Raw genomic sequence first — 27,907 nt, forward strand, 5'->3', positions numbered from 1 at the left:
TCAAGAACCTCAGCAGAACTTCCAATCTATTTGACACTCAGCTTTCTGAAACGTGAACTAGCAGCGCATCATTTTGAAGCGTTTTCCCATTATTCGATAATTGCCATTTTGCTCACACAGCTGAGTTTAGTAAATAAGCAAATAATTATGGAAAATGAGGCATGGTTGAGCACACAAAACTGTTTGCGACCCTCTGTGATAATTAACCCCCCAGGAAATAAAAGCAAAAAAGTTTCTGCCCAATGAGAGACGTCCATGGGGTGTTTACCTGCATGGTTATATACAGTAGTATATACAGCAGATTAGCATTGGTTTCCCCGGGCAACTGCCCAGTGTGCCCATTTCATTAAGATGGGGCGTTGAGTGTTAGGACTTCATGCTTTTCCTGTATTTTCATCTCTTCTGGCTTTTGATCTTCTCGCCCATCCCTTTGACTTTGAATTTACCAGGTCCATAAAGATGCCTTCCATCTGCCATTTTGCTCTAGCAGAGGGGTCGCCAACTTCCGGTCCTGGAGGACCACCGTGGCTGCAGGTTTTCATTCTAACCCCTTTTTTTTAATGAGTGTCCTGTTTGTGCTGCTGATTAACTTCTTGTGAATTCATCCATCCATCCATCATCCGACCCGCTATATCCTAACTACAGGGTCACGGGGGTCTGCTGCTGGAGCCATCCCAGCCAACACAGGGTGCAAAGCAGGAAACAAACCCCGGGCGTACACACACACCCGCACACCAAGCACAAACTATGGACGATTTAGAATCGCCAGTGCAGCTAACCTGCATGTCTTTGGAGTGTGGGAGGAAACCGGAGCACCAGGAGGAAACCCACACAGACACGGGGAGAACATGCAAACTCCACGCAGGGAGGACCCGGGAAGCAATCCCAGATCTCCTAACTATGAGGCAGCAGTGCTACCCACTTGCGAATTCACTTAAATTGAATTGCTTTTTTAAGATTTCTTCCTCGTTCCTCTGAATTGCACCCAAACAGAAATGAAATTTGAAGAGCGGGAGCCAGCAGAAGACCAACTAAGTCAGGGCCTCAAACTCCAACCAATTTCACTCCAACCAGCTGCTTAATGAGGTGCCAATTCTTGTCGTTAATTAAACCCGTTCTTTGATTCCGTGGCTTGTTGCTACTCTCCTGGTGCATTAGCAGACATTTCTGAAATTGTTGATTTTCTCTTTTCTAAGAGCTCTGGTCAAATGTTTATGGGACCTGAGCAGACCAACATTCCTGAGACCTTCATCGCTCTTTATGTCAGATATTGTCTGATGGACACCAGTTGCTTTGGCTCATTTGGTATCTCATGATGGGCGGCACGGTGGCGCAGTGGTAGCGCTGCTGCCTCGCAGTTAGGAGACCCGGGTTCGCTTCCCGGGTCCTCCCTGTGTGGAGTTTGCATGTTCTCCCGTGTCTGCGTGGGTTTCCTCCGGGCGCTCCGGTTTCCTCCCACAATCCAAAGACATGCAGGTTAGGTGGATTGGTGATTCTAAATTGGCCCTAGTGTGTGCTTGGTGTGTGCTTGGTGTTTGTGTGTGTCCTGCGGTGGGTTGGCACCCTGCCCAGGATTGGTTCCTGCCTTGTGCCCTGTGTTGGCTGGGATTGGCTCCAGCATTCCCCCGTGACCCTGTATTCAGATTCAGCGGGTTTGAAAATGGATGGATGGTATCTCATGATTGTTTGGCTGCTAATTAAGGAAAAAAAAAAACAATTAAGGGGTCTTCAATAGCAAGTACTTTAAGATGAATTCAAAAGAAAATAATTAGCAGCAAAAACAGGTCACTCATTAAGAAAAGGGTGAGAATGAAAACCTGCCGCCACTGCAGCCCTCCAGGACCTCCAGGACCGGACCTCTGCTCTGGCCCATATTTCTGAAGCCCTGTACCTTCCCAATCCACAACATTTTTCACAACATATGGCAGCTCTCGCGGCAAGTCTTTTTTTGACCTGAAAGGCACTATATAAATAATAGAGCTCTTCTGACTTCCAGCGGTTCAAAGTTGCGTTCAACTTTTCTCTCCCCGAGAGGCGGATGCGAAACTTGACTCGAGGTAACACTGGGCACTGGAATGCAAAGCACACCGTCTTCTCTTACAAGAATAATCACTTTGGCTTTTAATGTCTCCCTTTTTTTTTTTTTTTTCCTCTTCCTGTGCACCTGTTTGATAAATTGCCAGGTGATTTTCATGAGGATTTTATTTTTACACAAAGCCTAGAGCAAATGTTAAAGTTGAAATGACTCCTTGGTGCGTTGGTTCATTGGCACTCTGAACGTGAGCCAAGTGCCTTGTAGGATTTGATTAGTTTAGATTTCTTCTCTCTTTTATATCTTATAGAAGGGGGGGGGAGGGAGGGCGGTGGGGGCTTTGTTCTTTTAACAAACAGTGGAGGGCACCCCCTGGTCTTAATGCCCACCAGGCTTACTTCCTTATTGCCATTTTATGAGAATTTCTTCTCTTATGGTGGAATTCTCCAGCTGTGATTTGACAGCTTGAGTGCTCCTTCTGGCTCATGAAATGTGTTGGGATCCCAAATGCAGATGCCATTCAGCCTCTGAGGGGCTTGTAGAAGGCGGCCGCTGGCTCTCCCTAAGGGTGCAGGGGTGCTCATGTAATGGATATGCTTGACTGATCTGCCAGCAAAGAATTTTTCTCCTGATGTAATCGAGTGAACTTTATAGTATGTTTTTGAGGTCGGCTCACTTGCCTTTATAATAAATTCATCTGTGAATGAAACTTTGTAGTGCCTTGCAAAAGTATTCGCTCTCTCTCTCGGTGTTTGTCCTGTTTGGTCGTGTTACAACCTGGAATTAAAATGGATTATGGGTTGGCACCGTTTGATTTACACAACATGCCTACCACATTGAAGAGAGAAAGGAGCAGGCGCTGATACAGTGCATTGCCGCACCCACCACACGACAAACCAACTCAGGATCCCAGATTAGGACCTGAGTGCAGCCATGCGACAGGTGACACCTCAGCACCACACTAGTTCAGATGGAATGGAACCAGTGGGAGGGTTTTTATGGTGGCTGGAGTGCCAATCCTGCCACCAACCCTCAGGTTTTTCCCTGCAGGTTGGAGGACCTACACGCAGGGCAGGATGCAGATTAACGTCATACCCAGGATGGAGCTCGCTCAAGGGCCCAGCGGAGTAGAGTCACTTTTGGAGGGGCAAAATATTTTTAATTGTGACACAAACAATCCAATACAATTTATTATTATAGAGCCCAAAATCACTCAAGAAGTGCCACAATGGGCTTTAACAGGCCCTGCCCTTTGACAGCCCCCCCAGCCTTGACTCTCTGAGGGAAAAACTCCCAAAAAAACCCTAACAGGGAAAAAATGGAACAGAGCTCAGGAAAGGCAGTTGAATTAGAGACCCCTTTCCAGGTAGGTTGGGCGTGTAGTGGGTGTCAGGGGGGTCAATACCATACAACACACAGAAGAGAACACAAGTAATCCTCAATACAATATAATAGTGCAGAGCAGAATTCAACAGTAGATGATATTTCTTATAATACAAGTCCTGGAGACCTCAGCCATCAAGCTGCCTCCCCCCTATTGGCCATTCCACAGCTGAGTCAGTGCTGTGCCAGCCAATCCGATGAAAGGACCCCTCTAACCGATGATTCCTGCAATCCTCCATCAGAGATGACTTTATCACAGGCAGGCAAAACAACTTGGCAGGCGGGCCGTGGCGCCGAGTGCCACATTTGAGTATGGAGAAGAGAAACAGAATAGGTGAGGGTTAGTAACAAATTATAACATAGATCATGTTACTTATGTTTTAGTGTTAATGACTAACAACAGAGATGCACTCTGCACAGTTAATCAGCAGCTCTAGTCAGGGTGTGCTAAACTGAAGTGGTGAGTCTTTAGGCTGGGATTTGAAAGCTGAGACCGAAGGGTCATCTCTTATTGTAGCAGGCAGACCACCCCACAGTTTAGGGGTCCTGTAACTAAAAGCTCATGACCTCCCACTATTATTTTTTTAATCCTTGGAATCCTAAGCAGACCAGCACCTTGAGATCTTAATGTGCGCTCAGGTTTGTAAGTCATGATAAGTTCGGACAGTAAGCCGGACCTTGGCCATTTAATGCTTTATATGTTAAAAGGAGGATTTTGAAATCTGCTCTAAACTTAACCGGGAGCCAGTGCAACGACTCTAGAGCTGGAGTGATGTGCTCTTGTAGTAATTCTTGCAGCAAATTATCTCAGCAAATTATCAGCATATTATCTTGATCCTCTAGCATGTTACATAATATGCATGTTGTGTCTTGTAACTGCTGTGTATAACGCTCGCTCGTCAGTGTAGCTTTGAGACCACCAGAGAAGATCTAGCATCTGTAGAGAGGATTTTGAAAATGACTTCTCGACTCATTATTTCACTAAGCACAAGAGTAAGTCCATAATTATCCACACTTTTGTGTTCTTTTTGTTTGGGTTGGCTGTCCGGCTTTTTCCGCACACGCTTGTGAACACGCGGCCTGTCTGTGGTCACAGTGGTCGAGTTTGGACCCTGACCAGTGAGTTTCTCTTGTTGTTTTCAAGGAGGAAGCATGGCTGCTCCACTCTCTGCTTGCGTCAAGGATGAGCAGCAAGCAGCGGGCCGCTGAAATTACTAATAATAAAATAATAATTAATTACATTTGTAAAAATACAAAAAGCACATAACAACTCAAGACCGCAAAAATACCAAAGGAATTTAAACCTGCGCCAGGGAATAAACCCAGTCTGTAACGTAACAGTTATGACCATTTATTTTAAGAAACCTTAAAATTATCGCAAATCGTGATGCCGTTGACGTCATCCGTAGCACCAGAAAAGGAAGTGACATCTTTGGTGGGGACCGGAAGTGATGTCATCCATGGCGGAAGTGCCGGAAGTGATGTCATCAATAGCACTGGCACCTAGTGGGATTTCCCGGAGATAGTCTGCAGAGGACGGAGAGAGAGAGTTAGTGCAGCTCGCCACCCCCTGGGCTGGCATGGTACTACTATTATTTATTTGCTCTAGCTGCCTCCCAATCACACGTGTGTGACAGGTGGTAACCAGTTTTGAACCGTCAACCTTCCAAGGAGTAAGCATGGCTGCTCCACTCTCTGTTTGCATCAAAGACAAGCAGCGGTCTGCTTAAATTACTTATAATAAAATAATAATTAATTACATTTATAAAAATACAGAAAGCACAATGAAAGATAACAACTCAAGACCACAAAAACACCAAAGGAATTTAAACCTGCGCCAGGGAATAAACCCTGTCTGCAACGCAACAGTTATGAAAATGTTTTTCACAAATCCAGAAAATCATTAAAGACAGGAATTCCGTATGCCCAAAAAACTGCAAGGGTTGAAGAAAACATTGAACGTGACTGTAGAAAAATAAAATAAAAGGCATAAAATCATGACACAGGGCCATCGTGTGGGTGCGCAGGCAGCCTTTCAGCACCCCCTAGTGTCCACAATGTGAACTGCAAGTCTCGGTCTTATATTTAAATAACCGGGTAAGCTTGTGGATTGTAGCCCATTGGCCTGTAGTGGGCAACACTGCTTTCACCTTTCGAAAGTATAAGATTAGGACAACACTGGCTCGTTTGGTCTGACAAGCTTCAAGGCTTGAGTAATCTGAAGATAATGGTAACGACAACTTGACCTTCATAGCTTCATAGGAGAAAAGCTGATCTGTACTGGGCTTGACTGAGATGAAGCCTGATGTCTGCTTGTTGGAGTCTTAGAAGATAAAGTCTGATGTTTGCTTGTTGGAGCTTTGAGAGATGAATTCCAATGTCCACTTTTTGGATGCTTGGGAGATGAAGCCTGATATCTATTTGTTGGAGCCTCAGGAGATGAACCCTGATTTCCGCTTGTTGGAGCCTTGGAACATGAAACCCAGTGTCTGCTTATTGGAACCTTTTGGAGATGAGGCCCGATGTCAGCTTGTTGGAGTTTTGATGGATGAAGGTCGGTATCCACTTGTTGGAGCTTTAGGAGATGAAGCTCGATGTTGGCTTGTTGGAGTCTTGGGTGTTGAAACCTGATGTCAGCTGGTTAGATCCTCAGGAGATGAAACCCAATGTCTGCTTGTTGGAACTTTGGGAGATGAAGCCTAATGTCTTCTTGTTGGAGCTTCGGGAGATAGAGCCCAATGCCCGCTTGTTGGAGTTTTGAGAGATGAAGCCCGATATCCAGTTGCTGAAGCTTTAGGAGTTGAACCCCAATGTCCTCTTGATGGAGCTTTGAAAGATGAAGCCCAATTTCCACTTGTTGAAGTCTTAGGAGATGAAACCTGATATCGGCTTGATGGAGCTTTGAAAGATGAAACCTGATGTCCACATGTTGGAGCCTCGAGAAATGAAGCCCGATGTCTGCTTATTGGAGCTTTGAGAGATGGAGCCGGATGACCACTTGTTGGATCCTTGTTGGAGATGAAGCCTGATGTCTACTTGATGGAGCCTCAGGAGATGAACTTTGATTTCCGCTTGTTGGAGCCTTGGAACATGAAACCCAATGTCTCCTTGTTGGAACCTTAGAAGATGAAGCCGATGTCTGCTTGATGGAGCATTTGATAGGGGAAGATTGATGTCAGCTTGTTGAAGTTTTGAGAGGTGAAGGCCGGTGTCCACTTGTTGGAGCTTTAGGAGATGAAGCTCGATGTTGGCTTGTTGGAGTCTTAGGAGATGAAACCCAATGTCCGCTGGTTGGAGCCTCAGGAGATGAAACCCAATGTTTGCTTGTTGGAACCTTGGGAGATGAAGTCTGATGTCTGCTTGTTGGAGCCTCGGGGGGATGGAGCCTGATGCCCACTTCTTGGAGTTTTGAGAGATGAAGCCCGATGTCCACTTGCTGGAGCCTTGGTGGCAGAAGCCCACTGAAAGCTAAAACAAATGAGACACATTCTGTGCTTGGCGTCTGGGGAAGCAGGATGTCATTAGACTCAAAGCACCACTCACTGTTTAAAAAGCCAAGCTGGTTAAGTAGAGAGCTTTCGTTTTCCAGATGTCACCAGATGCAGCTATTTCTGCAGGATTGCGCTATTTAAATATTAATTCTCCGGACAGGCTAATTAAGCTCTGCACTGGAGAGATGTTTTCCCTTACCTGTCAAATACAGGATAGCATATAGATGTAAACTGTACTGCTCAGGACTTCCTGTAGCCCTCGGAGCTGAAGGCAAGGAGCTTTCTGGTTGTTTATTCAATAATCTCCTGCTTCCTGCTTGCAAGAGAAAGTCGGAAAATAGCCAGAGAGTCCTTTAAGCCTTACAAGATTATATTTGTTTTCCAAAAATTCCTAAAATGCTTATTTCAAACTCATGAAAATGGACCGCTTGCGTTTTAAGATACCCGCTTGCATGTGAGTGTAATGTCTGTCATGAGAAACATGTGATTTGTAATAGCAATGTATTGAAACAACCTTTCTAAAAAATTCTCGTACTGTTGACATTATGGGGCAAGACGGACCACCGTGGAGTGGGCCACATCACATATTCTGAATCAAAGTGTTTACTTGTGAAGGGGACTTTAATGGAGGAGCTGTGATGAGGATTCCCACTGTATACCTGCATGAATGTGTGTGTGCGGCTGGAGGAACGCAGGTGCCCAAAGTTTGAGAGTGGCAGCGCCATGGCAGAGCTTAGAGTACCCTGCTGTATTTAGTACCTCTCATGAGCCCGTAAACAGAATATACTGGCATAAAGTTAGATAGAACTAGATATGTTCTCAGGGGGCAATATGGCTTTTTACAGAAACTCCTTAAATAAGTAAATACATAAATCTTATATATATATATATATTGGGGAACGAGCCCCAGGCACAGACAGGCAGACATGTTGTAAATCCTCCACCACTTACAATATATTGTCAGGGATGCCAGGGGCCATGACCCGGCCGGGACGTCATGAGGGACCGGATGTGGGTCTGTGCCCACCCTGGATCACGTGGGGGTTGCCTTCCGGGTTGCTCTGGGGGCCACGGGTACAGGGCATGGAAGCTCCACCCTGTAGGGGCCCGTGGTCACCGCCAGGAGGTGCCCCAATGCCTTGGGGACCTGTTACCCCAGCACTTCCGCCACACCAGGAAGTGCTGGGGGTAGACTTTGGACGTTACCCGGAGAGCTGCCGGGAGGACAGCCGGCACTTCCGCCACGCTGGGGCGTGGCCAAGGGAGGAATGCCGGGAACACCTGGTGCTCATCCGGGTACTGAATAAAAGGGGCCGTCTCCATTCATTCGAGGCTGGAGTCGGGAGGAGGAAGGATGAAGCACAGAGGAGGTGTGGAGGCGGCCCGAAGAAAAGGCATTGTGGCCAGGACTGAGTGTGTTGGGGTGTATTGTGCACTGAACTGGGTCTGTGTGACCATAATTATTGTTGTAAATATTGTAAATAAACGTGTGGTGGTTTGAAAACAACATGTCCGCCTGTCTGTGTCCGGGTCAACTTCCACAATATACAAAGTAGTCCAGTGCACACAAAACCCCACAAGTCCCCAAAGTTCAGGCCTCTCACACACTCTGCCTTTCTTCGGGCCACCTCCACTCTCGCTTCTCCTGCTTCGTCCTCTCCTTACCCGACTCCAGCCTCGAATGAAAGGAGGCGGCCCCTTTTATCCCGGTAATCTCCCACCGGCACGCCCCAGTGTGGCGGAAGTGCTGGCTGTACCCCCGGAAGCACTCTGGGTGTCCCTGCTTCTCTTCCCCCCAGCACTTCCTGGTGTGGCGGAAGTGCTGAGGTCCAGGGCTCCCAAGGCATTGGGGCGCCCCCTGCTGGTGACCACAGGCCCTTACAGGGTTGGGCTTCCAAGCCCTCTACCCGTGGCCCCCAACACAACCAGGGCGCTCGCCCCCTCGTGGTCTGGAGGAGGCGCAAGCATTCCTCCGGTCCTCCTGGGCATCCCGGCTGGGTACAACCCCCAGCCGTCTGCCACAATATATATATATATATATATATACAGGTATATACAGGTATATATACACACCATGGAGCACATTGCCTTCTTTCTCTATGTGAGTGCAGCAGTGTGCTGTATCAGCTTGTGCTCCTAACCTCTCTCTCTCTCGAACTACCGAATTCGATACCCGCACTATTCCGAATTGCACTGTTTTTGTTTTTTTTGTATCTCACACCCTCATACCCCTTTATCGTAAGAGTGTCCCTTATCTACGATGTAGCATTTGATCAAAAGAAAATATAAAGCTGGGTTTAAATTAAACGTTGTTGAAGTGGCGAAAGAAATTGGTAACTTCGCTGCTGCAACAAAATTCTCTGTGTCTGAGAAACTGATGCGAGATTGGAGGAAGCAAGAAGATGTAAAAAAAAAAAAAAGAATTGTCACATTTTTGAATGGGCGAATAAGTCAGGGTCTGATTTTATGATCAGTTTTTTCGGGTTTCAAGACCAGACTTATACATGAGTATATACAGTATATAAAATCCAACGTCTGTCTGTCTGTCCACTTTTCACGAGAGAACTACTTAACGGATTTAGATTGGGTTTTTTTCTACAGTATGCTTGAACATTCCAGTTGATTTTGCAACTTCTCTCATCGTACTAAGTATCATAGTTTGCTTGCGGTACCGATTTATTCACGCAAATCTGAGAGAGAAGCTGTGGGCCGAGGCGAGGGGGGCGGGGCCCTCCTCACTCACATGCCAGCCTCGGGGCATAACCTTAACTCCACATAGGTAGCGAACGAGAGAACTATTTCATGGATTTAGATCAGGCTTTTTTTCTATAATTTGCTTGAACGTTCCGTTTGATTTTGCAACTTCTCTCATCATGCCAAGAATCATATTTTGCTTGCAGGAGTGATTTATTCACGTTATTCCGAGACTCCTCACTTATGTACCAGCCTCGGGGCGTATCTTACATCTGCTTTGCTAGTGAATGAGAGAGCTACTTAACAGATTTAGATCGGGCTTTTTTCTAGAATTTACTTGAACATTCCGGTTGATTTTGCGACTTCTCTCATCTCGCTAAGAATCATAGTTTGCTTGCAGGAGCGATATATTTGCGCTAATCCTAGACAGAGGCTGAGGGGAAGGGAAAGCATGACATCAGGAGTGGGGAGCTGGGCTGTTTCACTACTACAAGGACAGAGCCACGGGGGACAGCTAGTGTCTTATAAATGTAAAAATCATGATGCTGTGTTTGATTTGCCCCAATAAATCGGTACCGCAAGCGAACTATGATACTTACCGCGATGAGAGAAGTCATAAAATCAACGGAATGTTCAAACAAATTATAGAAAAAATAAACTCTCCCACACTCTCATAAACATTTCCCGCACAGTTATACAGCATAAACCCTTTATACTCTCTTAGATATTAGGTACGATTCATTGAAATTATGTATGTAAACACACTGTTTATATACAGTAAAACCTAAATGTTATTTTAAAGATATCGAGCGTCTCCGATATCACATATATTACAGCCATTACGATAGACAGGCCACCAGCAATAAATACGTGCAATGCAAGAAAAATTATATACAGTAAAATGTGTGTGCAGTGACACTAAACGTACGTACATGTACTAAGTACTGTAGAAAATTAGTTATGGGTACTCACCAACAATGACACGACGACTTGTCCGATAACGATGAGTTTAATTTTAACAAAGGAGAGCGTTACAGCTCTTCTAAAGGAGCCTCTTCTGGCAACTGTGTAGCACCACCGTTGTCGTCTGGAGTTTCTTCTTCCACTGAATGCGTACTTGGCGGTGTTTTGTGGGTAAGGAACATCGTGCTGGGCAGTTGCTGGTGCTGCTTTTTCGTTTGTGTAAGGAGGTTTTTATACACTTCCGTGGCGTTGTCAAGAGCATTTCTAAATTGCAAAGAACGAATCATTTGCGGGTACCATTCTTCAACCGATGTCTGGAGATCTTTTGCTATTTGTAGAATGGTCGCGAAACGCTCGAGAGTTAGGCCGGCGTCTTCTTCCTGTGCTGGGTCCTCTTGTTCCTAATCTTCCTCGCTCGCTGACTTGTTCATCTCAGCCAAATCTTTGTTGCTTAGCATCTTGGAGTGGGCATTGAGCAGCTCATTGCCGAAACTTGATGCTGAATGAGCGAGACAAGATTTCTTGGTTAACGCAAAGCAGAATTGAATTCTGCACTCTGTCGCTGAGCCAATCAGCACCCAGGAACTTAACCGCATGCTCTGATTGGGTAGCTCCTCAGCCATCTGCCAATAGTTTCCCTTGTACTTTGTATGAAATCAACTGGACAAACCAATTGAGGCAGCATGTACCAGAAGTAAAAAGACCCATTGTCCACAGAAACCCGCAAACCAGCAAAAAATCCACGATATATATTTGTTTGTGCTTACATATAAAATCCTCGATAGAGTGAAGCCGCGAATGTCGAAACGTGATATAGTGAGGGATTACTGTATTCCATGTAACTGCCATTGTAATATATATATTTTTTTAACCAAACTTAGTTCTCTAATCTCTACGTATATTGTTTCCAAAACACAGAATCTGGCAATTAACTGTTCACTTAATTAGCCCAGGAGTCCAATTAAAAACAGAAGCTGGTTGGAACAAAAACCTACAGCCACACTGGGTCCACAGGACCAAGGTTGAGAACCCCTGCCTCAGAGGGTCAGCTCAGGTTGGACGGTTGGGAGACAAAGTCAGAGAGGCGAGATTGCGTTGGCTTGGACCTGTGCAGAGGAGAGATGAGGGGTATATTGGGAGAAGGGTGCTAAGGATAGAGCTGCCAGGCAAGAGGAGAAGAGGAAGAGCTAAGTGAAGAGTTTATGGATGTGGTGAGAGAGGACATGAAGGTGATGGATGTGGCAGAGCAAGATGACGAGGACAGGAAGATACGGGAAAAGATGATCTGCTGTGGTGGCCCTCACAACCACTCGTGCACCACTTTCTTCACCTCGTCATCTGTCTTGAATCGACGACCACCCAGATGTTTTTTTTTAGCCATCCAAAAAGGTGGAAATCACTCTGTGCCAAATCTGGCGAATAAGGAGGACGTGGCGATACTTCCAACTTCAGTTTCTCCAGAAAGGCCTTGGTGTTTTTAGCAGTGTGCGTCATTGTCTTGCAGCGAAAGGACCCCTTGAGACCGCAGTCCCCGCCGCTTGGATCGAATAGCAGGCCTCACATTGGGTCTTTAGCAAGTCACAGTAACTTGCACTAGTGACTGCAGTACCCCTCGGCATGTAGTGTTCCACAACAACTCGGGCGCACGAGTGGTGGCAAGGACAGGACAAAACCTTTTATTCTGCTGGCATTTTCAGGCAGGTGGCGCAAGTGCATTGAGAAGGGTGGAGACAACATTGATCAGTTTTATTAAGGTTTGTTCCATTTTCTGATAAATCCCATTTTATAACTTTAGCTTGACTCCCCCTGGTATGACAAAAAAGAAAAAAACAATTAATGGGGTGCAGTTACTTTCTCATATGACTTTATTCATTGTAATGTTGTTTATGAAATCAATAAAATCTCTCTATTATAAAAGAAAATCTTGAGACGAGACGAGACTATTGCCAAGAGATTTTATCAAGTCCCACCCTGCTCTCCACCATTTCCAGTTAACGGCCCACACCCGCGGTCCTCTCACCTCTCATTCGTGTATATGCTCTTATACAGCTCTTATACATTTTTACATTTTCTTCACTTCAAGTTCCCAATAAAAGAATACGTATCATGTCCAAATCTTATTGAAGAGCTTTTGAATGGACATTTATTTCTCAATTATATAAAAAAAAATCCTAGGATGAGACAAGACTTTTTTGAACAGATTTTTTCAAATCCCACCCTCCTCTCCACCATTTCCGGTCCTCTCACCTCTCATTGGTGTGAATACTTTTGTCAGACACACTTCCTGATCTCTCAGCTCTTATAAATTTTAAGGTTTTCCTCACTTTAACTTCCCAATTAAAGAAGACTTGTTATGTCCAAATGTTATTGATGAATTTCATCCCAAATTGTTATCAACAGAAGAAATGAGTAGACGGGCAATCCTAGCACAGAGCGAAACAGCGAAAATTGTCGATCAGTTACACGTCAGATTGGTTAAATGTGTATCAACAGACTACGCTGAAACAGTTGATGGTGATGGTGCGGAAGATGAAAACATCAACTTACAATATCACGAAGAATATCTACAACCGTTAAAACCGTCAGGTCTTCCTCCGCATAAATTACTGTTGAAAGAAGGATGTATCGTAATGTTATTGCCTAATTTATGTCTGAGTGATGGGCTTTGCAAGAGGACAAGATTAGTTGTGTTCAAAATTAATCGAACAATTCTGACATGTCAAATTCTAAGAAGCAACAAGAAAGGTTAACGTAGTACATCTTCAGGGATAACATTAGACAGCAAAGGAGATCTTGATATGCCATTCATATTAAAACGTTTACAGTTTCCCATTAGAATAGCTTTTGCTATGACAATTAACAAATCACGGGGAGAAACATTCAAAAAAGTCGGTTTATTTATTAGAGAGAAAGAAACAAAATTCACTCACGGGCAGTTATACGTTGTGTTGTCACGATGTAAGTCCAAACACGGAATCAAAGTTCAATGCCATGCTGGCGAAAGGTTAATTCCAAATATTGTTTTACAGTGAAGGTGTAACTTTAAAAAGTATTTGTGTGTTAATTTCAAAGCCATACAGAACGAAAACGTATAATGTAATACCTCCACGCAACATGAAACATAATTTTCTTTCAATTTATTACGTTTTACTATTCTTTACTTTGATTAATTACTTGCTGTAATGTAAAATAGTTAGGTCTATTATGCATATGTAACAATTCCCATGAAATCCGCTTCCCCATACGCGAGTGGCAAAGCCGTGAAGTGGCTAGCACGTAGCGCCCGCCCGGGGGTTGGCGACTGAAGCGAGCAGAGGGCAGAGCCCCCTAGTCATTAAAAAGAACAAGAAATCCCGCATAAGTGAAAATGTTCAAACAGTCACTGCAAGTTCATCATCTGGGACGACATCCATCAAATTAGCAATCATCTTTCATGAGAAAACCTTTGGAAGTGAAGCCCGGGTGCCCTGCACTCACTGCAGCTGACTGCAGCACCCAGCGCTTGGCTTGACGTCTGTCCTGAGTGGGCATTTGATGGTGGACTCAAACGAGCAGCTCTTTGCACTCGCTGACATGTCTCCTGAAGGCGGAGAGAGAGAGAGAGAGAGAGACCCTCGTCCCATCTACTGAATGAAAACGTTTCAGAGGCCCCGACTGCAGCTTTAATTGTTCAGTATTTAGCCAAATTAATGACTAATTACACATGAGTCAACAGACATTATCAATCATGGCGGGGATGGGGAATAATCTGGCCAACATAAACAGCTTTCTCAAGCTTCCTTGGCCAGCCATAATCGGAGCAACTTCCAGTTTCTTTAATTAGCTCCTCCGATGTGAGCGACTTCCAATCTTTTTCAAAGACAGGACGTTGTAAATTATACTTGAGCCTTTGGAAACTGTTAAAGATGCAGACTGATAAGCAATTCCAACTGTGCAGTCATCCAGCCTGCGTGAAGGGCTCAGAAAGGCCACAAGGGCAGGACGGCTGCGACACACTTTGACTTGCTATGTGTACTCTTAGCCACCTTTAGGACGGGTGCTTTGGTCCAGTTTGGAGGTTTGACGTGTGGGGATATTATTTTTGGTACATTTGAGTTTATAACATTGTTTTTGGTTGACCATTCTGGGTTCCGTCTCGTTACCTCGATTGTCGTTCGTGACATCAGAGCATGTGACGGTATAAATATGGCACGTGGATACAAGAACCTCTTCACATTTCTAATGTTAGTTAGCTTTTAATCAAGCAGGTGGTAGGATTGTTTGTTTCAGTTACTTTTGAAGAAAATTATTTTTTCTGTATTTCTTTCTACATCTTTATATGTATTTGGTAATTCGGCCAATAAATAAAAACAGAAAATAAAAGGATCGGAGACCTGCCAGGGACCCTAATTAATTCAAAGGAATAAAAATGAAATGAGAAAAGGTTCAAAGGAAATGGACGGCTCACATCCTGTGGGCTTTCTGTCATGGAGTTGAGTGTAGTCCGAATGGTCACCTACCTTTGGTGCCTTCACTCTTTAAATAGCCCCCGGGGCAGAAGAGGAGGGTCCTCCAGAGTTAAACTGAAAGTAACGTCATGACCCAACCCGGGACAATCGCTTTTGCTCTGGCACTGCTCCTCAAATTCTCACTTGTGAGGCTCTCTCTCTCTCTCTCTCTCTGTTGTATATACATGCATAGGGGTGGGCAAAAGTAGGTTTACAGTTGTGAGTATGTGAAACTAAGAGTTTATTATTTAGATAGATAGATACTTTATTAATCCCATGGGGAAATTCACATACAAACACATACATTTATTAATTATAGTGTTTATTTGTATTATTTTCTTCTTCTTCTTAAAACTATTGAGTTAACAAAGCTATTCTAATAATTATAACCTGCATGTTTTTGTCCAACAACTGTAAAGCTACTTTTGCCCACCCCTGTACACACATATATATATATATATATATATATATATATATATATATATATATATATATGTAGTGTCACAAGAATGGACAGGAGACATAAAAAAGGTTTGGGGCAGCCACAAGTATATCATGCCCTGGCTGCAAAGGGTTAATTTTTTGGAGGCTTTCTGTCTGGTTCAATGTCCAAAACAGAACTGATGACATACAGTGGGTACGGAAAGTATTCAGACCCCCTTCAATTTTTCACTCTTTGTTATATTGCAGCCATTTGCTAAAATCATTTCAATTAATTTTTTCCCTCATTAATGTACACACAGCACCCCATATTGACAGACAAAAAAGAATTTTTGAAATTGTTGCAGATTTATTAAAAAAGAAAAACTGAAATATCACCTGGTCCTAAGTATTCAGACCCTTTGAACCCTCAGTATTTAGTAGAAGCCCCCTTTTGAGCTATTACAGCCAGGAGTCTTCTTGGGAAAGATGCAACAAGTTTTTCACACCTGGATTTGGGGATCCTCTGCCATTCCTCCTTGCAGATCCTCTCCAGTTCTGTCAGGTTGGATGGTAAACGTTGGTGGACAGCCATTTTTAGGTCTCTCCAGAGATGCTCAATTGGGTTTAAGTCAGGGCTCTGGCTGGGCCATTCAAGAACAGTCACAGAGTTGTTGTGAAGCCACTCCTTCGTTATTTTAGCTGTGTGCTTAGGGTCATTGTCTTGTTGGAAGGTAAACCTTCGGCCCAGTCTGAGGTCCTTAGCACTCTGGAGAAGGTTTTTGTCCAGGATATCCCTGTACTTGGCCACATTCATCTTTCCCTTGATTGCAACCAGTCGTCCTGTCCCTGCAGCTGAAAAACACCCCCACAGCTTGATGCTGCCACCGCCATGCTTCACTGTGGGGACTGTATTGGACAAGTGATGAGCAGTGCCTGGTTGTCTCCACACATACCGCTTAGAATTAAGGCCAAAAAGTTCTATCTTGGTCTCATCAGACCAGAGAAGCTTATTTCTCACCATCTCAGAGTCCTTCAGGTGTCTTTTAGCAAACTCCATGCGGGCTGTCATGTGTCTTGCCTCTCCTCAGTGTGTGTACCCACTGTATGGCTAAGATGGCGGCTTTAAAGGTTTGGGCCAGAAGTGAGATCATCACTAGCGCCTGAACCAGAAGTGACATCATCATGGCTGCCGGAACACTGTGGAATTTCTCGTGAATGGTCTGCAGAGGATAGAGAGAAAAAGTCAGTGCACCTCGCCACTCCCTGGTCAGACATGGAATTGTCACTATTTGAGCCCTTTGGCTGCACATGTGTGACTATATATATATATATATATATATATATATAATAAATAAATCTTGGGTCGAGATGTAATCTTCTTGGAAGACACGTTGAACTCCCATGAGACTACCTGCACATCACGCCCTACTTACAAACAATTTGAAACAAGATCACGGACATTTAACCTCTCAGTTGTTGAAATGCTTTTGGCAGACACATTTCGTGTGCTCTCTGCTCTTAAAAATTTTAAACATTCTAGATGACACGTCGATTAAGTGAAGAAGAAAGAGCAGCAAGTTGAAAAGAGACCAAAAAGTGTTGGGGAGAAAATAAGGCAAAAAAGAATGCAAAAAAGAACAAAAATAATCTATGTGCAAATTCTGAAAATAAGGAAATAATCAGTCTGGACCAAGTGGAATTGAAATCAAAGTAGGTCCAATCAGGGTCAGAAATAAAAGAATTAATAAAGACGTTCAAAAACTATGCCGCAAATACACATGCAGAGCAAGTTAAATAATAAGAAAGTAGTAAAATTCAAAAGTGCGGTGAATACACTTGACTTGAACATTCCTAGTTCTCCTCCTCTTTCTCTCTCTGTTTATCATTCGTTTGCTCAGAGGTTGATGCGCTTGCTGCTTCCTGAGCAGCTCTTCTTTTCTCCACCCTGGCGGCCTGCTGCTTTTCTTCTTTCGTCTGCATCTTTTCGCGTTAAAACTGATTAAGTTAGTTTTTGTGTTGCAATTACTTAGTACGTTTTCTTTAATTTTTCACTCAAGATGGCACTTAAGTCCTCAATCTGCCTCAAGAATGATTAGCAAAGGTGGTAGGGAATGAGAACGGCACCCATACGAATGCGTTGCACGGTCGCCCTGCTGCACGCTGCCGAGAGTTGATTCTACAATAAAATAAAATAAAAATAAAAAGAGTAATAAAAATCATCACCGCGAAAAGCAGATAGTAGACGTCATGTAGTATATGTGTAGCAAATTTCAGGTCAATACTTCAAACTGTTTGCGAGCTACAAGTGATTTAAAATCCTGGACAGACAAACGAACAGAACAGAAAGATATAAAAAAAAAAAATACATAGAATTTTAATTATGCAGATGGATTGAAATATAAAGTTTTGCTTCTAGAGGAATAATTGTTTCCAGTCTCCTTGGGGTGCATTTAGCCCCCCTCTTCACAATGGCACTTAGCACTGGAGGGGAACAGGGTATTAGGAGTTGGTGAGCGAAGTGAGCAAGGTGCAGAGCTCCCTAATTTATAGTATATACACTTAATACAATACTTGCCAAATAATACAAAGAGTACAATGCATGTGTACGAGGATTGAAGCTTTGATGTCAGTGCAACACCTGAGGCAAAGAAGGGTGTGTATACCTGAAGAGCCCCAATTACAGCAAAACACGTGTCATGTACTCTTTGGATTATTTGAGAGATACTGTATCACATATCTATGATCTGCTTCTCGCAACTGAGAGCATGTGGTGTTACCTCTTAGGTAACCATCCAAATAATCATTGTGATGCAGACACATATATATGTACAGTATATTGTTTTGTAATTGTTATCATTTTGTACCGGACCCCTTACCTTAAAGCAGGCCTCTTCTTGAATAAGAACTCTCAGTGACCTGCAATCATTAGGACTGCAGTTACCTGAGAGAATTATTTAAGACTCCTACTTGTTTGTAAGTGTTACAGGAGTAGCAGTAGTAGTTGTAGCAGCTGTATTGTCACGAGTGTAGAGTATCGTAAACTTGTAAAATGTCAGCACTGTTCAACACCATGATGATTATGAGGCACATACGTGTCTGACTTTGTTGTGAGATAGGAACTAGGATATAGTGCCTTTCATATCTATCTATCTATCTATCTATCTATCTATCTATCTATTATATAGTGCCTTTCATATCTATCTATCTATCTATCTATCTATCTATCTATCTATCTATCTATCAGTTATATAGTGCCTTTCATATCTATCTATCTATCTATCTATCTATCTATCTATCTATCAGTTATATAGTGCCTTTCATATCTATCTATCTATCTATCTATCTATCAGTTATATAGTGCCTTTCATATCTATCTATCTATCTATCTATCTATCATATAGAGCCTTTCATATCTATCTATCTATCTATCTATCTATCTATCTATCAGTTATATAGTGCCTTTCATATCTATCTCTATCTGTCTGTCTGTCTATCATATAGTGCCTTATCTATCTATCTATCTATCTATCTATCTATCTATCTATCTATCTATCAGTTATATAGTGCCTTTCATATCTATCTATCTATCTATCTATCTATCTATCTATCTATCTATCTATCTATCTATCTATCTATCTATCAGTTATATAGTGCCTTTCATATCTATCTATCTATCTATCTATCTATCTATCTATCTATCTATCTATCTATCTATCTATCAGTTATATAGTGCCTTTCATATCTAGCTATCTATCCTGCTGACTATACTAAAATCAATATCTATCTATTGGTTATATAGTGCCCTCCATATCCATCTGTCTATTTTTTAATTAAAATATAAAGATGTGTTTTAATGCATCCTTGTTCATCATTTACTCATAGAGTGATGAAGTGTAGCACGTTGGTTGGACATGCAAGTAAGAATTTCAGTGTACTTTGTAAATGTGACAATATGGCGACTACTGCTGTTTTTTCACTGAGGGCTGTGTCAAGTAGATGACTAAGTTTCTAAAGTTAAAATCAGGATCGGGAGATCTAATCACTTTTAAGGTCAAATATTGGTGCAAAGATTTTTCTTATATTTGTTAGTCTGTTTTGGGTGTAAAGTAAACTGCGGCACATTCTTTACTTTCACTGAATGGAGTCTCACGCTGGACGTTTTCAGTGTAAATATAGACATGTAAACTGAATTATCTGTTCTTTCAGCTCCTTCCGCCTTCTGCTCCTCCTCCTCCTTCTCTTTCTTTCTTGGAAGGTTTTCTCTTTCAGTTGCATCTGTCTGATAAATCAATCGTAATTGACCACACATGTTATCAGCCCAGCGCCGGTCCCAAACTTACAGCACTTCAAACACTGCGTTACACCTCTCCTTGCAGACACTGTGACAGGAAAGACGCCTTCTGATTTATGATAAGAGTTCAGTGATGGAGGCAACCATTTCTAAAAAGGAAGGCCTTTTTTATCCTTTGTCCCCCAGTGTTCTGGTAGCCACAGCCCCATTAGCGGTTTTTAATTTTTTCAAAAAACCAATAGAAGGGCTGAAGAAGCAGATTTGCCCTCTCTCTTTGGCTAATCAGAGACACGCAACCACATCTGAGCGGGCACTTGGCTCATTATGAATTTCATGGAGACTGTTTTACTTGAAAGTGTTTCCATATGTGTCCCTCTGATTTATCCCAGTTTTTTTTCCTTTCCCCCCAATCAGAATGTAAGCACACAATGTGCACACACGCATACACACATATACAAGTACTGATTAGAGCTGTGACAGATGTGTCACATGATCACCCTGCGGCACGTGTGTGGCCTCCACTTAAAGAGACACATCCAGGATTCCTGGCTTACATCCGGTTTTAATATCTGATTTCAAAAAGAGCCCACTGGGAGCGAGGAGGCTGGGGGTCCAACTGTGTTTTACCTTAGTCAGTGCAAGGGTGATTCCATTGGTCTTGAAAATCAAGTTCAGGGCCATAATTGGTGTTTGTGAGCTGGGGCAGAAATTGTAAACTACAGTACAGGCAATGTGATTGGCAATGAAAAGAAGAGTCCATGATAAAAGAATCAAAACTTAAAGAGCCCCCAGTGCGGATGGAAAAATAAAAAGGCAGCCATGTTTATGTGTTGTGTAATCTTGTTGGAAGACTTCTAGGTTTCTTCAAAATAAATACATATTTAAAAAAAAGTCAGATTAAAAATGTAATATGGAATCTACAGTGGGTTCCTATCTATTATATAGTGCCTTTCCCATTTATCTATCTATCTATCTATCTATCTATCTATCTATCTATCTATCTATCTATCTATCTATTATATAGTGCCTTTCATATCTATCTACAGTTAGGTCCATAAATATTTGGACAGAGACAACTTTTTTCTTATTTTGGTTCTGTACATCACCACAATGAATTTTAAATGAAACAACTCAGATGCAGTTGAAGTGCAGACTTTCAGCTTTAATTCAGTGGGTTGAACAAAACGATTTCATAAAAATGTGAGGCAACTAAAGTATTTTTTAACACAATCCCTTCATTTCAGGGGCTCAAAAGTAATTGGAGAAATTAAATAACTGGAAATAAAATGTTCATTTCTAATACTTGGTTGAAAACCCTTTGTTGGCAATGCCAGCCTGAAGTCTTGAACTCCTGGACATCACCAGATGCTGGGTTTCCTCCTTTTTAATGCTCTGCCAGACCTTTACTGCCGCGGCTTTCATTTTGTGGGCCTTTCTGTCCGAAGTTTAGTCTTCAACGAGTGAAATGCCTGCTCAGTTGGGTGAAGATCAGGTGACTGACTTGGCCATTCAAGAATTTTCCACTTCTTTGCTTTAATAAACTCCTGGTTGCTTTGGCTGTATGTTTTGGGTCATTGTCCATCTGTATCATGAAACACTGACATCATTTAGCTGGATTTGAGCAGACAGTACGTCTCTGAACACCTCAGAATTCATTCGGCTGCTTCTGTCCTGTGTCACCTCATCAATAAACACGAGTGTCCCAGTGCCACTGGCAGCCATGCACGCCCAAGCCATCACACTGCCTGACTTCACCGTGTTTTACAGATGATGTGCTATGCTTTGGATAATGAGCTGTTCCACGCCTTCTCCATACTTTTTTCTTGCCATCATTCTGGTAGAGGTTGATCTTGGTTTCATCTGTCCAAAGAATGTTTTTCCAGAACTGTGCTGGCTTTTTTAGATGTTCTTTAGCAAAGTCCAATCTAGCCTTTCTATTCTTGAGGCTTATGACTGGCTGGCACCTTGCAGTGCACCCTCTGTATTTACTGTCATGGAGTCTTCTCTTTATGGTAGACTTGGATATCGATAAGCCGACCAAGCCCTGGAGAGTGTTGTTCACTTGGTGGGCTGTTGTGAAGGGGTTTCTCTTCACCATGGAAATGATTCTGCGATCATCCACCACTGTTGTCTTCCGTGGACGTCCAGGTCTGTTTGTGTTGCTGAGTTCACCAGTGCTTGCTTTCTTTCTCAGGATGTACCAAACTGTAGATTTTTTCACTCGTAATATTGTAGCAATTTCTCGGATGGTTTTTTTCCGTTTTTGCAGCTTAAGGACGGCTTCTTTCACCTGCATGGAGAGCTCCTTTGACCGCATGTTGTCTGTTCACAGCAAAATCTTCCACATGCAAGCAGCACACCTCAGAACAACTCCAGGCCTTTTATCTGCTTAACTGATAAGACATAACGACGGACTTGAGCACACCTGCCATGAAATAGCCTTTGAGTCAATTGTCCAATTACTTTTGAGCCCCTGAAATGAAGGGATTGTGTTCAAAAATACTTTAGTTGCCTCACATTTTTATGCAATCGTTTTGTTCAGCCCACTGAATTAAAGCTGAAAGTCTGCACTTCAACTGCATCGGAGTTGTTTCATTTAAAATTCATTGTGGTGATGTACAGAACAAAATGAGAAAAAAGTTGTCTCTGTCCAAATATTTATGGACCTAACTGTATCTGTCTATCTATTATATAGTGCCTTTCCTATCTATCTATCTATCTATCTATCTATCTATCTATCTATCTATCTATCTATCTATCTATCTATCTATCTATCTATCTATCTATCTATCTATCTATCATATAGTGCCTTTCATGTCTATCTATCTATCTGTGCCTCATGAGTTATTAAAGCCATTTTAAGGCCCTAACTGTTTTCTTTTTCTGCTCTTCCTTTCCAGGAGCATCAGAGTTGAGCCCTTTCTCGGACCCCAGGCAGTTTGAGCGGCAGTTCCCTGGTCTGTCCTCTCTTACTGAGAGCAGATTTTCCAGCCCCAGGATGCACTACCCACCGGCCTTCACTTACACACCTACCCCGGTGACATCGGGGATGTCACTTGGCATGTCAACCACCACTCATTACCACACCTATCTGCCACCTCCTTACCCAGGCTCTACCCAGAACCAAAGTGGACCCTTCCAGACCAGTAGCACCCCCTATCTCTACTACGGTACATCCTCTGGATCCTACCAGTTCTCCATGGTCCCGGGCGGCGACCGCTCCCCTTCCAGGATGCTCCCGCCTTGCACTAGCGCTTCAACTGGCAGCTCCCTCATCAACCCCAATCTCCCGAATCAGAACGACGGGGTGGACGCCGATGGAAGTCACAGCAGCTCGCCGACTGTCCTGAACTCCAGTGGGAGGATGGATGAATCCGTCTGGAGGCCGTACTGAAAAAGGAAAAAAGTGGGTCAACTCTTGGAGTCGACCACATGAGAGACAGTCAGAAGAAGCAATGAAGAGCAGCAACATATCATTGAGATTATAGAGGAATGGTTCGAAAAGCACAAAAATTTCACGAAAAATTCCTAATGTTGCCAAAAGTGAGCGACCGCCTTAATACGATGCAAAAAAAGCCAAAGTGAGCAATGGAAGTTAATTTTGTATTTATCAGCAATAATTCCTAGTTTGGAAAATACTTGTTTTTTTGTTTTTGTTTTTTCCGCCAGAAGAAATGCCGGAAATGTTTCAAAACTTTTGTCGGAAATTCCCAGCAATCCTCGTCGAGATTAGGATACGAGGACGGGGCTGTGGGCTCGCTTTGTGAGAGCAGAACCCAAAAGTTTCTGGACGAGAACGGATTTCTGCTTCATAAATGCAGTTTGGTGGAGCACTTTTTTTTTATATATATATATTTTGTATCTAAATTTTATGCTGCAAATTTAGCACTGATTGCCAGTCTTTTTGCTTGTTTTTATATGTAATGGCATTTTTTAAGGTACTAGTCGCACGTTTTTTTGTTTTTTTTGTCCTTATTTTCTTATTTGTGTGTAAGTTTTTTGTTCAATTGATATTATTTTGTTATTTAAGTTGAAATTTGGTACTTTAAGAAGGGTGAAGCCCCTTTCAAAGCCATACGTAATATAATGTATTTGATAATGAGACTTGGAATATTTTGAAGCATCTTCTTTAAATGAATAGCTTATTTTCTTATGTAATTTAAAATCTATTTTTATTGTTTGAAGACCCAAAGAAACTATGAGTAGCACACCAGCGATGCCTTAAGTTTCAACGTATTTTTTAACCTATTTAAGCAGGGAAGCATTTGTCAGGGAGGAAGCCGGTCCTGTGTTCGCCCACTCGCTGTTATAGACGGTTTGATTCTTCCTTTTCCGATCTCCACGACCCACCACTTTAATTCGATGAGCGCCTCTTTTATGGCGAACACCATCCCACGGCACTTTACAAGCACATATCTACCATCGGTTAGCTGCTGTGAAGATCTGCTACCCAGGGCCGGACCTTGGCCTACACAGCCGCACTTCCTAAAACTATCACGATGGTGCCTACATTACAACACAATATTGGTTCATTTAATTTATAACCGTGTCTGAAATGACCGACAGTATATTTACGGTACAACTCTTTCTGTATTTCTATGTTTGTTGCTCTGCCAGGCAACGCAACTCCCTCAGGGTCACACGAGAGTCAATGGCGGGGACCGAAGCAATAATAAAGCGGTTAGAGTTTGATGTCTTAGCCACTAGGGGGCCACATTACCTCCTTCTATAATGAAGACAAAATAGAGACATTCCGAGAATTTATTATCCGATATGCTTGTCAGTGTACCGACATTTGGATCTGAGCAGTTGATGCAATTCTCCTAGGTTGTCATAGGCAGTCAGTGATGAGGATTGGATCAGTAAACTTCACAATTCACCACTTTATCTACTAGGTGGCCTCACTAGCCAGGACCTTTACATGCCAAAGAATGCCAAGAGGTTTTACTTTGATTTGCTAAGCTAACGACGTTACCCAAGGAACCTACAATCAGCACGGTACAACTGATTCTATATTTCAACAACCATCAGAATCCCTCTCGATCCTAAAGTCTGAACCGTTAACCTTGAGATTTTCAGTTCGGCAACTTAGCTACTAGCTGTTATGTCTGCCAAAGCAAATGGAAAACGTTTAGAATGATGGAAGGGACGTAACTGGTCATAACTGAGAATCTGTGTCAGTCTTCTGTGGATCTGAATATCATGTCATTTTCTAACCCACTTAGCCCAGATCCGGGTCGCGGGGGTATAGGACACAAGGCAGGAACAAACCGTAGACATCACAGGGATTCTAAACGCCAAACCAAAAAATAAAACTTGAAGCCAGAAAAAGAGTCTAAAGTACTAACAGTGCACAATTACAACCATCACTCAGCAAATTCTTTAGGTTTATCCACAACCTCAGATAACCGGAAAGTCCACTGTGCCAATTTTTGTATCCTTTCATGGCAAGATGTCAGCACCATGCACCTCCAAGGGTTGTCGAATAGCAATGCCATAACAACTGATGCTCAATAGGCCGACAAAAAATTGACAACGATTAGAAAACAATTTCTAGTCAAAGAAAAAACGATGCGAAAATTGAGTTCTACGACTCCGGAATTGCGATATAAAGTGTTACTGAGAGAGCCTAAGGAGATGACAAAATAATTTTAAAAGAACCCAAATTGTAAGTCTAGGGGGCCACAATGCTCACTTCTGTAATGAGGGTAGAATGCCAAAATGGAAACATTCCACTTGTATAATGCCGATATCTCTATTAAATATTACCACAAACCTTTTGTAATTCTTACCCTGGATTCGCACAGGATAGGATGTGACTGGGAAAATTACACCGATAGGCGTGCCTTCAATGGTTACTCTGTGCTGTCAGCCTCAAAGCAGCCACACGAGTCGCAGCAACGTATCGCTCCTCCGCTTAAAATAGAAACGTATCACGGCAGCAACCAGGGTGAGGAAGGGCCGCAGCTGGAGCAGGGCTCAAACTCTGTGTCTCATCTCGCATAACCGAATCCAGTTTGAGCAAATGATGCCCAACCTCTTGGTTGAGGAGAACGTATTTAAATCTTCTTCTGTCAAGGAGTCTTTTAGAGACTGGACAAAATGTCGAGATTGCATCAAAGACCTGAAATGAAAGTAGAGGGACTACGTTAAGCACAACAACTGAAATGAAGTGAACCCTTTGCTGTTTTTACGGAAAATAATGGAATTTTACTGACGTGTCAGTTTGCATGGGTCCAATTTAACTAGGGTTTTTTTTTTTAGACTTTTTATGTGTAATCTTCATGAAGAAGTGAAAAGAAACGGACAGGAGTGATTTGGACGGGACTAAAATATGTTCGGTAATAATTACTTGACCCCACCTCCCGGTGTAAAACTAACTGTGTAAAGATTACAAAGCCTTTTACTTTGTATAAAAAGGCAGTAATAAAAATAACCCCAGGAAAAACAAGTTCAGGGGCAAATGGACACGTCAGTAACATTCTGTTATTTGAGCGACTCAAATGCAACTAAAATTTCAGAGGTCCTCCGGTAATAATTATGTTATTATTGGGGAAAAAGAACTGGCGGTACTCCTTGTTTTGGGTACTGAATAACAGTGGGGTGGAGATCCGAAGGTACGTAAATATGCACAATTATATTTGAATATGGGGGAGGTCCCCCTTGGGGGTGTGAACAAATGTATCGATGTTATAGATAAGGACTGCTAATGTGGTCCGAGCTGACGTACATTAACTACCGGCATTTATAAGGCAAGAATGACAAAACGTCGGTACAGGGTACCCATTTCAAGCACTGCCTTTATCCCACCTCCCAGTGTAAAAACTAATCCCTTCAGAATAGGGTGAAAAAATTACAGAGACCCTCCATAAATAATGAACTTACCCCACCTTCTGGTGTAAAACTAATCCTGTGCGAATAGGACTGAAGTGAAGAGAGAAAGAATAATACGAAATAAACCGTTCGTCTTATAATGTACAGTTCAGCTGTCAAGCATTGTCAGTGTTGGGGTGTACCGGTATCTGAAAATCTCCAAAGAAACCCCAATTTTAAATCAATTTTCAGTACCGAACGTAAACGACAGCTTTCCTCTCAATGCCCCATTACTCCCTTCCCTTGATACTTGCCATGTGCACTTCTTAGGACACGCCCCCAAACCCCTGATTGCCTTGGAAGTGATCGTGACTTTAAGTGCTCCACCCTCTTATTGGTGAAGTCCCCCTTATCGGAAATTCACATGGAACTAGAAACCCCCTCGCCTATTTCTTTGACGCGATTGGGACCTCTCAGGGGATCCTCTAACTCCACCCTTATTGCTTTAACAAGATCGGAACATTCACGGCTTCAATAGGGTAGTGGTGTCTAGTGCGGTGCAATGGCACGGCACACCGGGGAGGATGGAGTAAGACATGGGATATTGGAGTTAACCAGTATTTGGAGTGTATCAATACCGTGTCACACAAACGACCATAAGACGCTGAGGTGGTTTGGGGCAGCCACCCGTATAATTTTTCCTGGCTGCAAAATTGAGTCTAAAGAACAGACATGTTCACACAACAGAGTCCAAAACAGAACTGATTCATTATACACAAGATGGCCAGTAGAGGAAATGATGTCATCAGAACCAGAACCGGAAGTGATGTCGTTGGCTGACCCAGAGCCGGGTGGGATTTCCCTAGAATGGTCTACAAAAGATCGAGAGGGAGGATTAGTGCACTTCGCCACCCCCTGGTCCGGCGTGGAATTACATGTACTCAAGCCCTTTAGTTGTTTCCTAAACACACGTGTGTGACAACAGGTACTGGCATCGTTATCGAAGTCAGCATTTTAGTAACAGTCTATATTACTGAGATAACAAATTGGGGAATTTATGTTGATTTGCTCACATAACGACACAAGTATGGCTCTTTCTATATTACGTTTAGAGAACTGTCAAATGAAACGACTCCCTCAGTGTTTTATTAATAATGGGGACTGAACCAGTAACCTTAGATTTCACAGTTAAGCACCTTATACAAAGGATCAGTGTGGCCCCCTAGTGGCTAAGGTTAGTTTCTGCATTGCTGAGGATACCACAGTAGCAACGCCACATCGACTTGTTTAGCTAACACAGCTATCCAAAGGAACCTGCAATCAGCATGGT

General features: G+C 42.8%; 1 protein-coding gene across 1 annotated transcript in view; it reads left to right on the forward strand.

Annotated features, from left to right (window-relative positions):
• Positions 1-27,320, forward strand: part of runx2a (RUNX family transcription factor 2a) — a 125,051-nt gene extending 97,731 nt beyond the window's left edge. Inside the window, exon 6 of the mRNA XM_039749448.1 lies at positions 22,665-27,320. Within this exon, the coding sequence (XP_039605382.1) occupies positions 22,665-23,158 (494 nt within the window). The 3' untranslated portion in view covers positions 23,159-27,320. The remainder of the gene's footprint in view (positions 1-22,664) is intronic.
• The last annotated feature ends 587 nt before the right edge of the window (positions 27,321-27,907 follow it).

This window comes from Polypterus senegalus, chromosome 3 (assembly GCF_016835505.1).
Source record: "Polypterus senegalus isolate Bchr_013 chromosome 3, ASM1683550v1, whole genome shotgun sequence".
Lineage (NCBI taxonomy): Eukaryota > Metazoa > Chordata > Cladistia > Polypteriformes > Polypteridae > Polypterus > Polypterus senegalus.